Genomic DNA, 15,034 nt, shown 5'->3' on the forward strand with positions numbered 1-15,034 from the left:
AAAAAAAGTAGGAATCAATTTAGGTAAGAAATTATGTACCACAGCAAATTTAGTACTGCACTACAAAGCTTTTATTGAACCAAATATTATGTATGGTCTTGAGGTTTGGAGAAGTACATATCCATCATATTTACATCAGATTTTTATCACCCAAAAAATGCTGGTATGAATAATTACGTTTTCAAGATTTCGAGAATCTACTGCACCTTTATTCTTCAGACTAGGTATACTCGATGTCTATAAACTTCATAAATTACTTCTGGGAAAATTCATGTTTGATTTGCATCATAAAAATATACCGCATAATTTGAGTGATTACTTTAGATTAGCTGATCATTGCTATGACACTCGATTTAAACTAGGTCAAAACTTGCCTTTACCGAAAGTACTTACAACTGCAGGACAGTTTGCAATTTCATATATGGGTGCCAAAGTCTGGAACAGCCTATATTGTCAAACAAAGTGCAACAAGAGATTTATTTATGAACTCATTAAGACAACATCTCTTAAGTGAATACCAAGATGTGTGAATATTTATCTATTTTTTTAGTCCCCACGGACACCGTCCGGGGGGACTTATAGGTTTGGTCGTGTCCGTGCGTGTGTGCGTGCGTGCGTGTGTGCGTGCGTGCGTCCGTCCGTGCGTCCGTCCGTCCGTTCACGCAGATATCTCAGAGGTGCCGGAAGCGATTTCATTCAAACTTGGTACAAGGATTATTTCATATGTCATACAGATGCACGTCGATTCTTTTTGTGATACGATCCAATATGGCCGCCGTGCGGCCATTTTGTTACGATTTTTTCATGTACAGAGCCATAACTCAAACATATCTCAACCGATTATATTCAAACTTGGTACAAGGACATTGACCTATGTCATACATATTCACATCAATTTGTTTTGTGATACGATCCAATATGGCCGCCAGGCGGCCATTTTATTACGATTTTTTCATGTACCGAGCCATAACTCAGGCATGTTTCAACAGATTTTATTCAAAGTTGGTACAAGGACATTGACCAATGTCATAGCTATGCACATCAATTTTTTTGTGATACGATCCAATATGGCCGCCGTGCGGCCATTTTGTTACGATTTTTTCATGTACAGAGCCATAACTCAGGCATATCTCAACCAATTTTATTCAAAGTTGGTACAAGGACATCAACCTATGTCATACACATGCACATTGACTTGTTTTGTGATACGATCCAATATGGCCGCCGTGTGACCATTTTATTACGTTTATTTCATGTCCAGAACCATAACTCAGACATGTATCAAGCAAATTTATTCAAAGTTGGTACAAGGAGATTGACCAATGTCATACATATGCATATTAATTTGTTTTGTGATACGATCCAATATGGCTGCTGTGCGGTCATTTTGTTATTTTTTCATGTACAAAGCCATAACTCAGGCATATTTCAACCAATTTTAATCAAAGTTGGTACAAGGACATTGACCTATCGTATGTCATACATATGCACATTGATTTGTTTTGTGATTCGATCCAATGGCCACCATGTGGCCATTTTATTACGATTTTTTCATGTCCTGAACTACACCTCAGACATGTATCAAGCGAATTTATTTAAAAGTATTTTTATCACAGACCTAATGAAGAGGACTCTATCCTCTCTGAGGACCTGTAATCAAAGCACTCATTAACAAGTGGGGACTGTGTCATCAACGATGACTTGTTTCATTTAAAATATAGAATTTTGATTAACAATTGACGTAATTAGCCCTTTAAAACAAATATTGCAATGTAAATTTCATGAAAATGGGGCCAGGCTCGATTAGCTCTAAGCTATTATTCCTGGCTCCAACTTGCCTCTTTCCTCGTCATTGTATACTTTGTGTACCTTGTATACTTATACTTATATTTGGAATTGGCAATAAATAAAGTAAAGTAAAGTAAAGTAAAGTAAAGTAAAGTAAACTTGTCATGAACAGTCTAGCACTATCCTTTAAATGAATTTATTGTATCACAGCTGGCCATGGCAACCCAGACTTTGTCACAGAAGACGAATGTACATACTTCTTTGAGTGGCAGACAGAATACGCCTGCCGTGACCATTCCCGAGACAGCAACTGTCGTGTCACCAGTGCCGATGGCAAGAAGCGATATGACCTCTCACCCCTCGTCAGAACAGAGGGATCGAATTGGGAGGCGTTGGTAGGTTTGAGTGAAAGTCAAGATTGGAGATACTTCATTAATGTCTGTGGGGACATATTGAAAAGTGATCCAACGACAATGAACTGTCCTACTGGATCTGCTGGTTGTATAGTTGGTAAGTATTTATCATTTTCAGTATTTTAAGTATATATTTTATTATTTGTTTTTCACCACACCACCCCCGAGGTCAATAGGCATGCGATCAATCACAGAAAATCTGAGTCATGTACCTTCTCTGTTAAGGTAGAATGTCCCTCAGGGATAGATAGTCGGACTCTCAAATTTCTACAATTCTTTTCTGATGTACCACTTGTGGGGGGCTCATTTTAAAACTCTTGGAGAAAGAAAAACTTCAACCATCTTAGTTTTTCGAAAATTCAAAATTTAAGCATTCTTCACAGAGTTAAACACAGGAATGGCGGCCATTTTTAATTTCAAACATTGCAAAATGTTGGGTAAGTTGTTGCACTGATTCTTTCACTTTCGAGGCGTACACTACCTTAAGTGCTTCATACTGAGGAAATATACAACAAAAACAAATGGAAAATTGCACAGAAATGTTGATCTTATATCTCCATTCATGAATTTCAGACTCACAAGGACCCCAGAGCCTTGGTAAATATCATGACCCACCTGTCATTGATGGCAACACTCTCAAACTGACGTACTCGGATGGCTCTGTGTGTGCTGATGGGAAAAACATGCAGACAGTCATCACATTTGTGTGCTCACCAGGTAAGTAAAACTTTTTGGGAAAAAAACACTTTTTCACTAGTGACATTTGACAACTTCCCTGTGAAGAGTTTTGATTCATGTTTTAGAATTCTTATGTTTGTTTATGCAAATTGCCACTGGTTTTGGTTGTTAGTTTAATATTATAACGGAAACCCATGGTGATACCGTGCAGGTGCGCCATACTCAGGGTATTTGTACGAGGGCTTGCAGTGTGTTCTGAGGCAGTCTCCCACACAAGCATCTAGCGTCTAGCACCAAAATGAACATCATATGTTGTACACAATGCCCTTTTGTTTCAGAGACTAGTTCTTTGTGTTTGTACATATTTTAGCAAGAAGAAAATTGGAATAGTTAACATATCATCAAAAATTACAGTAATGATCCCTTCAAAGTGTAACCGTAGTATCTGCTTGTGTAACAATATTTCACTGAGACCATGCTTTCAATTTGCTCTCAGGTGACCTTGAAAGTGGGCCTGTTTTGATCCGAAGGTCAGACGGTGACTGCTTGTTTGAGTTTGAGTGGCACACAGCTGCTGCCTGCCCACTGGGAAAGAAAACTGGAGACGACTGCAAAATAGTAGATGAAGATGCTGGTGAGTACTGAAAAATATTGTTTTGATTTTGATGATTAAATCTATACAAAGCTACTGGATACATTAACCTTTCTGTAGTTTAGGGCTTTATTCATCATTATTCTCTTCCACATGGCAAGTATAATATTTGTTGAGCGTGACCAAAATATTTTTTTGCCAGGGAATGCAAAGTGACTTTCACCTCTCCTGTTTCTCTGTGGGAATGGAAACTTGAAAATGTAGAATTCAAAGTGAAAGGATAGAGGCTGCATCTTCACCAGGAAAAAGTGCCAAATTTTGAAAGACTGAAAATCATTTTGCTTGTCCTGGTTGCGAATATCTTATTTCTAAGATTGCATAGTACAAATCAAGGTAACATAACCTCAAATTAACTTATCCCTTTCTGCAAACCACCATTAACAGGGACCAGTCCCCTGATGCTGTTAGCTTTAGCCATCTACCGGTACCATAAATTGGTGGAAGGATTTTTGTTACAGAATCTTTGCAACAGTGCTCAGTGTGAAAAGGATGAGAAAAAATCTCCCTGCAATGGCTGTGGCAGCCTGTAATATATAAACAGTGTGTAGAGTCATGTCAAAAGATACACTCAGATCTGTAGTAAAATCATTTTTCCACATTTCAGGTTTGTCTTTCGATCTGAATCAGCTGGCTGTTGACGATAAAGTGACTGTCACAGACAGTACAGACAGTCACTATGAATACTACATTAATGTGTGTAAGGCTGTCACAGGTACGGATGTCACAGACTGTGACAATGTCGCCGGTGCCTGTCAGAAGGATATAACTGGGTGAGCTGAAAATTCTTATCCATATTTCAAAAGTAATCTGAATCTGAATTGGACTGCAAGTAACATAACAAGTGTTTGTAAGTCAGACACTGAAAATGATTTTTTCTAAATCCAAATATTTGTACACTGATCATTATATGTACTAGTATATCTGAGACTTGGATTGATATGACAATAGATCAGTTAGGAAAAGTTATATTCAGATTTCCATTCATAGTGAGTGCTTTGTTAAAGGCCAGGGACCTGATCCCCGGGATCAAGTTTGTTTTGGTCTATAAGAGGATTATGGAATGTCATAGCCTTTTGTTTTCCATTGAAATTGTAATCTAATAAGTAGCTTTACCTGCGAGACAATCTGACGCTGGCATACCGGTAGGCCTTTAACCTCAGAGTTTTTGATGTTGATTTCAGCAATGGAGCATGGAAACTTGGTGAACCAAGCAAAAAGTTGGAATATTTTGATGGAGTTATACGACTTGTGTATGAACATGGCCATCCTTATGCACATACACCTCCTATAGACAGAAAGGTAGTATCTTTATTCATCTTGAAAGTAGCTATTTCAGCAATGCAGTTGATTTTTTCCTACATCATATAATTCATTCTTCTTTCTGTCAAAATGTATATTGGCTCAAAGAAGGGCAATTTAGCTTTTGTATACAGTGAATTTAGAATATCCGTGCATGAAAGTAAAGAAAACAGACAGTAATTCCATTGTGTATTAATACATGCGCATCTTGTGTCTCCTATCTAATTCAAAGTCATTTCGACAGACTGAAGGCGCTGTTTACTGAATGTCTCATACCTTTGCTGTTTTTTTCACCTGTTCATTCAATCAAATGTCAAACATCTATTTTTGATAAACTCAGCAATGTCAAAAGGGGCGACCTCTGTCTGCAACAAACAGCATCGGTGTGATCTCTAACCCAGGGGACCTTTGACCTATGCAAATCAATCAATTTTTTTTGTGTGCGTCACCTAGCTCCCATCAGTACCTTTGGGTAAATCAGTAGATGTGTGATGTGATTGGGTCATGGAACACATAAATATAGAGAGCGCCTTTAGCATTATTGGTGTCTCTTACTGACCATAGAGGGCAATTCACTGAACAGCTGTACTTAATTTATTAATTTCTATCTTCTAGACTGAGATCGCTTTCCTCTGCAAATATGACGCTGACCCAGGCATCCCTGAGTACATAAAAGAGGACAACTATACATATTCCTTCAAATGGTACACCAAATATGCATGCCCAGTCACACCAGTGGAATGTGTGGTCACTGACACAGCCACCCACGACCAGTACGACTTGTCAAGGTAACATAAAAGTTGAAGTTTGCTTTCCATGATTGCCCAAACCTAATAGTGAATTTCACCACAGAAATTGTCTCTTGTGGCTTTTAAGTTTGTTGAGGATAAATAATGAAAATTCTCCTCTACACTGATTTTCAAGTCATAATTCCCCAGTGTGCAGATGAAATATGACCAATGAAATTGTGCTAAAAGTCAGTCAGGACAAGGTTAAAGTAAGATGCTGAAAATTTGTAACTGATAATTAACCCCTTAAACAGAAGTGCATAGTGTAATAGGCAGATAGCAAACACAGATCACTTTTGAACAAAAATTTCATACAAAGCAAAACGATAAGTCAGTCAGTGAGTCAGTCAGCTGTTAAAATTCAACACAGTGATACAAATTCTATGTCATGAAGTACTTCTATTTATTAGAACTATATTATTGAGAGAACCCACACACTTCATAAAGACTTCAGTGTATATGCTAATGGTGTAATTATTGTCTGGGGTAGCATGATGTATGTTCAGAAAATGTGAATCAAGACTTACATGCACACCAGGGCACTGGTACCTCTTGTTAAATGAGCACACTCGAACAACTAGTGTTCTTGTCGACACTTGCATATACTCAAGAATACATACAGTGTTGAGATTCCTGTCACAAACGTTGTTTTGAAATGCATTTTTTAACAGTCTGTCCAAAGCAGAGAATGATGAAAACTGGTCAATCATTGATGATACAGACCCAAACAACAAGAAGAAATACTACATCAATGTGTGCAGGTCATTGAACCCTGTGACCTTCTGTGACCCCTACGCAGCTGTGTGTCAGACCACGTTCGCACCAGAGGTAAATTAAAGTACTTACCATAACAAAAAGACTTACACACATAGACTGACAGATACACAGACTGATACACACACACACACTCAGACTAACACAGATACACAGACTGATACACACACACACACTCAGACTAACACACACAGACTGACAGAGTGATGACATGGGCCTACAAGTGCCTTTGGCATATGGAGGCAAAAAACTGATAATAAAAAAGGCGGAAAACTAAAATTAACAAAATAACCAATAACATTCTTCAACATCAGTACAAGACATCAGTATAAGGTACATAAATACTATAAGACAGGTTTTTCAAATGGTGTTTGTATTGCCAAAATGATACATTGCCCTTTTATAGACCTTATCGAAGAAGGAAAATGTTGCAGCCATCTGACATTGTAATACTGTCTCTCAGTGTTCTAGTTATACTAATATTCTTCAAGTGAAAGTTTGGAAAATTTCCTTTGAGAGTATGTTACTCTAAAAGCAACAATGCAATCGGGATGTTCATGGTCACAGCTTTGTTACAAAGTATAACTTCAGGTGTGCAACATTAGGCACTGCTCTTAGAAATTTGCTTAAAGCCACAATTTTCGATCCCAGGTTCTCGCATTAGTGGAGTTCTCCTCCCAGTCAAACACTTGGTCAGTACGATGTTTGATTTCTATAACATTAATTACACAAACTGATCTCAACCTTTTGTCACCTTTTGCTTATCTTGCAAACAGAGTTTATACAAGCGTTTGATTGACGGTCGCTTCAAATCGCCAACGATCATTGATTCCCCACCGCCAACGCTCAAATTTCCAAAAAAAATCATCTTCCAATCGCGTTAGAATTTGAATATAACCACAGAGTTCGATCTGCAGCAGCTTCGCACTGACCGCTTGGCAGTCTGTCTGCCGTTTTTGCGGCCGGAAAAAACTAAAAAGTGGCATCTTCTGGAGCATGTGCCCGCGTGTTGCCTGTTTGGTGTCCACTTACACAATGAACGCCGCCATAGTTTGGAGGCTCAGCCTTTAAAGACTTGTTGGTTTTGCTTCGTTGGCTGCAGCTTTTAGTCTGAGTGGTTAGTATGTCTTTGTTAGTGTTCATGATATTGGTAGTCACATGTGAAGTTATTTTGTCATTCCTGCATACGTAATTTCCAAAAATCGAATGTAAATTTCCAGACTAAGGTTAAATTTTGCATAATAATGAGAGAACAGTGATGTTTTTTGTTAACAGCCCTTCACTGTGGTAGTAGCTTTGTTGGCTGCAGGCAGTGTTTATAAAATTGTATGATTAATTCATCAGGAAAAGAAAAAAATCTACAGATCTTGATACAGCCACACTCTTTTAATAAGTAGTTCATTACACTTTCTTTAGACACTATCATAGACTGCTCAAGTGTTCACGATGTGATAATTTGATCAAGATGTTTTAGAGTTGCAAAGCTAGGAACATTTACACATGCACGGTGTTTTCCACACAGGAAATTGCCGGTATCTCCAACATGGGCAGGGCATCATCCGGACCAGTTGTTGAGAGCAGAGGAAATCTGATGATTGAATACACTGCTGGCAGCATGTGTACTGACACTGACGGAAAGAAGAAACCACAGACAACCAGAATCCATTTCATCTGTGAACATGGCACTTTAGTACGTAACAAGTCTTCTTACCTATTTGGGAAAACCTTCCATTGCCACTTTTGATGATTGTTATTCCAGGTTTGTGGAAGGTTAATCTGCAACTTGCCAGGTTTCATTTCACCAATGATAATATTAATGTGCCAGGACTGGTAACTTATGATGATTTTCACTATTTTTGTGTTTAATGCCAACCATAATTTCTGGTTCCTCTCAAAGCATGTTGATACACACAGCATTCACCTTGTCAACTCAACCTGTACATTTGTAGACTGCATTGTTATTGTTGATAAGTATATTCTAGTCTAGACTAGAACTGAAATGTAAATACATTTTGAAGTCACATATAGACATTGTATGGACAAGCAAATAAATGGGTGTTTCTGTTGGACTTCAGGTGCATAAGAAAAACTTTCTATGCCATACAAACCAAAACTAGTGATAAAATCATCAAAAATCACTGGTACGGGCCTTGTAAGTATTCACAGGCAAGACCTTCCAGAGCAACATATGATAACATACATGTGTACCTCATGAGCACAGTCATTTTGTAAAATTCTGTGAGTTAGTGATGTCTTTCATTTTTCAACTCAAAATGCTGTTTCTTTTATCTTAAAGAATCCACAATTGTTACATTACCATGCAATGTTGTCACATTTCTATCATGCCGTTATTTTTCACATATAATATACTGCTTATTCTTTCACTACATAGGCGAGTTCCCCCCGCTTTCTTGAAAAAGTTGGAAACTGCCTAACAGTTTTCACGTGGAATACAGAGGCGGCCTGTCCCATTGAAGACACCACGGGGGAAGACTGCGTTGTGAAAGATCCAAATTCAGACTACATTTTCAATTTACAACCCCTCAGAAAGAAGAATGGAACATACTATACTGTACCACCTGGGAATAATAATCCATCTACAAGCACTTTCAAGGTAAACAGTGGTTGTTTATTATATGCCTTGAAGTGAGTGAAAATCATTGCATTGATTTAAATAGGAGACATCCGGGGAGTTAGCGGGCTGGTGTGTGATGTACTGACTGGTTTCCATGGTTATCTGGTCAAATGAAGCCCTCCAAATGTTTTTGGTTTGGCTATAATGGAGCATGAGGGGGTAGTAGGATGTACACGTAGTGATCAAAATCATGTTTCTGAGACTCCTGACCAAATTCTGCAGTTTTGCAGGTATGTTATGTGTGTGATGGGAATATTTGGGCGTTTGTGAAGTTTTCCTACCTGTAACTTTTTAAAAATGACACATTGTTTTGATTTTTTTTGAAAGATCAATATCTGCAATGGGGTGATTGGAGACGCAAAGTGCCCTGCCACTGGCAATGGTAATGCTCTGACTGGAGCATGTGAAACTACATCAGATGGACAAACCACTGTACTGGGTAGGGTAAACACTGCCCTGGAGTTCTCAGATGATGGACGTCTAACTCTGAAATACATGGGATCCCGTACTTCAAGTGGTAAGATTGGTTTCTAAGAGTAGATCCCATCAACAAAGCTTATTCCGAAAGCTGACTCTATCATATATTTAGATAACTAAATATTATTCCTAAAATTTGTAGATTTTCAGAATTTATGCTAGAAAGACTGTACTTTGTAATCACTTACTTTGTTACATTGAAAAATGTAGAAATCACATGGTAAAGTCTATCGGTATGAAAGTTTAATAGAACATATACAGTCAAAAAGGACAGAAATTTTCCACATATTGTTACTGCCAATGTCATTAGTGAAAAGACATTTTGTATGTATTGAAAAGACAATTGTTATGCCCAAAACTGTTTCATAGCAAACACAGTTTTTTCTGTATAATACAGGTCTTTTCTGATTCTAACTCACATACCATTTGTTTATATTTTCAGGTGACATAACTCAGATTGAGATCACATTCCTGTGTCGCCACAATGTTGCCATCGGAGAACCCAAATTTGTTCGGAAAGAAGAGAACAGATATTTGTTTGACTTTGAGACCTCGTTAGCATGTCTGCCCGAATCAGTCGACTGTCTTGTGTCAGATATGCAAGGCAACCAGTACGACCTTTCGCCATTGGTCCGTGAAAATGACAACTGGGAGGCTGTGGATACACGCGTGGGTTATGATCATCTGCAATACCATATTAATGTGTGCAGACCATTAAATATTCCAGCCAATGGGGAGTACAGCTGTCCAGGTATATGCCAGTCACTGTTCATGAACCCTTCAATACCTGCTCGTGGATAGATATTCACATGGGGTTATTGGTCACCAAGGGGGTCAGGGTTCAAAGATTAACCCTTTGAATGACAAAGTCAATTTTTGTCAACTTCATAAAGTTATCTCAGTAAATTTTTTTCACATTCATGCCAAAGTTTTGATAAGGAACTGTAGCCAATGAAATGTGATGACTATTTGGTCCAAAATTATCCCCAAAATGGGGAAAAGTCCTTAAAAATTTGGTAAAATCTTGTGCTTAAATTTTGATGGCAAAAATTACAGCACTAAAAGGTGAACAGATTCATACTCAGATACAGACCACAGGTTGTATTTCATAGAAAACCTGTTAAAGTTGAATACATGAATATCTATCAAGAAGTATCTCAACAAAGTCTTGTATGCTTAGGCTTAATATAAGGCTGTAATATCGATACATTTACCTGTTGAAAGTCATACTCATCAATTTATTATGTATATGGCAATCTTTTTAAGCTTACATGTATCAGTGGATACAGCAGATAATATCTCTGACTTGGTTTCATATACAAACGATGTGGCCAAAAACTGCCAAATCATAAATCGTATCAGAAATCTATAAAAAAAGCCATGATCTGACAATTTGAACCCCATTCAAATGATATTTTATCTGAGGATATATTTGTGGCACGTATAGTAGAATTACCTGTTTGCCAAGAAATATGAAAACGATAAGGAAAAGTATAAAACAAAATTTTTACACTATTAAACACTGAATCTGTGTCAATATACTATGTGATTGTACCCTGCACTCTTTCCTTGATATTATGAATGTAATATTCACATGGCAGTATCCAACTTGCATATTTTCAGGGTTGTGTACAATTGTTTTAATTACCAAAGTTCATCATGATGCAGATGTTGCTAGCACAACAGCATGAGATCAAATTTTGGTATGTTTTATTGTTTGTGATGTATTAAAAAAAGGTATGTTCACTACATTTTATGTCCACAGGTGGTCCAATTGGAGGCTGTCAAACGAGTTCTTCTGATCCAAAGCTAGACTTCAATCTCGGTTACGTCCAGTCAATGCCTGAGGCAGGAATCGACGGGTCTGTCAGCATCCGATACATGAACGGTGACCTTTGCCATGGAAAATTCCACCGAAGTACGAGGATTAACTTTGAATGTTCTGAAACACAGGTAATTGAATTTTCTAACAGCCTGGAAGTTTATATCTGAATAGCAGATTGTCATTTTATACAGCAACTTAAGGAGTCTGAAAGTAGAGCCGTTCTCTACCCGATTGGCTGTTCTGACATAATTCAAAAGGAACCATGGGTTTCAGCCAACCAATTTGATAAACCTTCTTCATATTTGCCTATTTCTTACCATGGATGCACACCAACGTTTAGTGGTATTTTTAGTCTATAAAAATGCTCAAATGTGAGCAGTTTAGTGGGGTTTTGCCTTTGTCACACAACTTAGTCAAAAATTGTGGAAAAACATACACCTACATACAGACATGTCACATGATTTCAACTGACTAATTATCATGATGATTACTTGATCCAATAATAGTCCTAGTTTGCTCAAAGCATCAACAAACAGTGGAGATTGACACATTATACGTATCCTGTCTCTTTAGGGTTCCCCTGTGTTCCAAGAAGAGACTCCAGAATGTGAGTATGTGTTCAGCTGGGAAACACCAAGTGCATGTGCCCTGAAGGTATGTCTTCAATTTACTTTACTCATCTAATCTGTCCACTTCCAGTTATCTCCTGAAAGCCTTGTCTTAATATTGAAAACTTTCAGACCTAGACTTTGAAAGATCAAGTTATTCACATCAAATGTACAAAACAAAATTCATCTTTGTAGTTGATTTAAGGTAGCTTGTGCCTCTAAAGTTAAAAACTTAAATGTTTTCTCAAACGTTCCTCAAACAAACTTTCAACCATTCTCATCACAAATAAAAATCAGGGGTCACGGTGCAAATTTCGGTACCAGAGAAGTAAATTACCCAACATTTAGCCATATTTGAAATTCAAAATGACTGCCTTCGTGTGTTATCCCTATGGAGAAAATAAAACTCCCAATTTTCACACAATAGTTAAAACTTTATTTACTCCATAAGCTTCAAAATGAGCCCCCACAAGTGGTAGGCCAAAATAATAATTGTAAAAGTTACAGAGTCTGAATATCTTTACCTGAGGTGCATTCTAACTTGAACACTGTCAGTTACTTCAAGTGAGAATTATTTACGTTGACAACAAAAATATGGAAGAATATTCTTTTGACTTTTGTGTTTCAAAGTATGTGAATATGTTTAACAGAAATTATTGGAAATCCTCTCTATGATGCAAACTGTAGATAGAAGTCTTGAACTTGGCACTATGTCAGAGCAAATTTTACATTCTGACAGTTTCAAGAAGCTGAATTTATCTATGAACAAAACATGAAAGCTTTCTTTTGTAGTCTTAATCAAAGTTCACTTTAAATAAGCAAAGTACCACCAAAGAAAAATCTTTATAATTTTATTTCAGTCTTACTATTTTTTCTTCGCTGTCGATAAAAAATATAAAAGGCAATAATACATTCTGACTGTATATTATCATCTTCACCTTTACAGCAAATAGTAGGGTCAGAGTGCAAAGTTGAAGACCCCAGATTTGGCTATGAGTTTGACCTTTCACCTCTGAGGAACACCACTGGCAATTACCAAGTCCCTGTTGGAAAGTACAAATATTTGATCAATGTGTGTGGACCACTGGTTGGTGAGAGTGGTCCTTGCGATGGAAGCCAAGGTGTTGGTTCATGTCAGACCCAAGATGCTAACAAAGTAGATGCTGGTAATTTTTCACATCTTTTCAACTCTCGGTTTGATATGGCTAGTTTTCCTTCCGTTGCGATGTCTGTTTCTATGTATGTTTGGCCACTAGTGTTTAAGGGCTGTTTTTGTAAAGAAACAATGTGATAATTACAACTTTTTATTTTCAGCACATCTGACATCATCATTATTGGGGGTTGTGCTTGATTATAGCCTGATTATCTTGGGTGTTTTCTGATACAGAAAGGCACAAAACACAGAAACTTTTTCAATAGTAAAAGTTAATAATAAAAAACTTAGTTAAAATAAGTCAAACCCTCACCCTACCAAGTTCATTTGTCACCAGTGGGTCAGATTTGTTGAAAACAGTGATGCATAACATGTTGTATATGTTTGATTTTTACAAAACCTTTAATATTTGAAGGCCCCTGAAACCATTGATACTGTAGACATGGTTTTTACTAAAAACAACCTGCTATAACATACTACGCCATGTAGGTGAAAATACAGACACATGTTTTGGTTTGATATATTTTTTACTGACTGATAGAATGGGAAGTTATAGGCTAGGCAGGCTGAGAGTTAATATTACATTATCCGAGGCAGCTACAACTCAATCTTGATGGAAGGCAAGCTATGATGTTTCTTTTTTTTCCCTCTTTTATTCATTATTTTTAGGAAAATTTAATCAGAACTTACGATTTGAAGATGGTCTGTTGGTCCTGAATTACACAACTGGTAAAAAATGCCACAATGATGTCTATGAAAGAGCAACACTCTTGCAGTTCACATGTGACCAGTCTGAAACAGGTAATCCCTCTGCAGTGCTCTTTCAAGGTTTTACTTTCTGTCTCTGTCTCTCCCCTGTCTTTTTTTTCTGAAGTGTGAATTTTCTGCTCATCTGTTTAGCTGAATATCTGTCTCTCTATCAATTTCTGTCTCTCCGTGTATAACCTCTGTCTATCAGTTTCTTTCACTCTGTCACTGTGTTTCTCTCTGTTTCTGTCTGTCTCCTCTCAGTCTGTCTGTCTGTCTGTCTCTCTTTCTCTCTCTCTCTCTCTCTAATTCTTAAGTTTTACAGGTAATTTCCATCACAGATCAAAACCCTATTGAGTTAGCAATTTTATTTTTTCAAAGGTTCTGGCAGAATTGAGTTCCTCAATGAAACCACAGACTGTACCTATGTGTTCATGTGGTACACCCACCATGCCTGTCCTCCCTACCAAGTTGTCTCCTGTAGTTACCGTGATGATAATGGCATACAGTATGATCTCACCCCACTGGCCAAGCTCAGTGAAAATTATATGGTGATACCATCCGTGCCAACGTACAAGAAAGAAACTTTCTACCTGAATGTGTGCCGCTCACTGCTCCAGAAACCAGGTAAAGTCTCCCGTTCATGCCTCAACATAAGATATATAAGAACTTTAGAAACACTCCCTCTCGTCACATTCAGCAGAGTTCAATTTTTCTTTTCAATGTACACTATCAAACACATCTGATTTCTACACTTCTGGTAGGTCTATCATGACCAAAGGGATACTGGCAAGTTTCCACCATTAAGGTAATAAACACCTTGAAAGTGAAAGACTTGAGTCTTTGCTCAAACTTTAGTCAAGGAAACTTTCAGCCATACTTTTACAAAATCAAGAATAAAAATCAGGGGTCACTGTGCAAATTTTTGTAGTAGAGAAAAAAATTACATGACATTTACCGATATTTTAAATTCAAAACGGCCACCATCCCTGTGTTAACTCTATGGGGGAAAATAAATTTTCGATTCACACACGAAATTTTCTTTTTCTCTCAGCTTTAAAATGAGCTTGCATGGAAAGAGAAAATCTAACAAATCACAGATTTTAAGCGGGTGGCCGCTTTTCAAAAACAGCGCCCTCACATGGGCATTTTAAATACCAAGGAACGCTCCTTTGACCATATATGGGCATATTCAGA

General features: G+C 37.5%; 1 protein-coding gene across 1 annotated transcript in view; it reads left to right on the top strand.

Annotated features, from left to right (window-relative positions):
• LOC139141939 (cation-independent mannose-6-phosphate receptor-like) overlaps positions 1–15,034 on the top strand; it is a 59,010-nt gene that overhangs the window by 18,550 nt on the left and 25,426 nt on the right. Inside the window, exons 8-23 of the mRNA XM_070711714.1 lie at positions 1,999–2,298; positions 2,775–2,918; positions 3,376–3,513; positions 4,136–4,301; positions 4,713–4,830; positions 5,446–5,618; positions 6,290–6,446; positions 7,915–8,082; positions 8,785–9,006; positions 9,355–9,544; positions 9,947–10,255; positions 11,270–11,457; positions 11,903–11,983; positions 12,884–13,103; positions 13,760–13,891; positions 14,219–14,464. Of these exons, the coding sequence (XP_070567815.1) occupies positions 1,999–2,298; positions 2,775–2,918; positions 3,376–3,513; positions 4,136–4,301; positions 4,713–4,830; positions 5,446–5,618; positions 6,290–6,446; positions 7,915–8,082; positions 8,785–9,006; positions 9,355–9,544; positions 9,947–10,255; positions 11,270–11,457; positions 11,903–11,983; positions 12,884–13,103; positions 13,760–13,891; positions 14,219–14,464 (2,952 nt within the window). The remainder of the gene's footprint in view (positions 1–1,998; positions 2,299–2,774; positions 2,919–3,375; positions 3,514–4,135; positions 4,302–4,712; positions 4,831–5,445; positions 5,619–6,289; positions 6,447–7,914; positions 8,083–8,784; positions 9,007–9,354; positions 9,545–9,946; positions 10,256–11,269; positions 11,458–11,902; positions 11,984–12,883; positions 13,104–13,759; positions 13,892–14,218; positions 14,465–15,034) is intronic.

The sequence above is a fragment of the Ptychodera flava genome, chromosome 10, assembly GCF_041260155.1.
Source record: "Ptychodera flava strain L36383 chromosome 10, AS_Pfla_20210202, whole genome shotgun sequence".
Lineage (NCBI taxonomy): Eukaryota > Metazoa > Hemichordata > Enteropneusta > Ptychoderidae > Ptychodera > Ptychodera flava.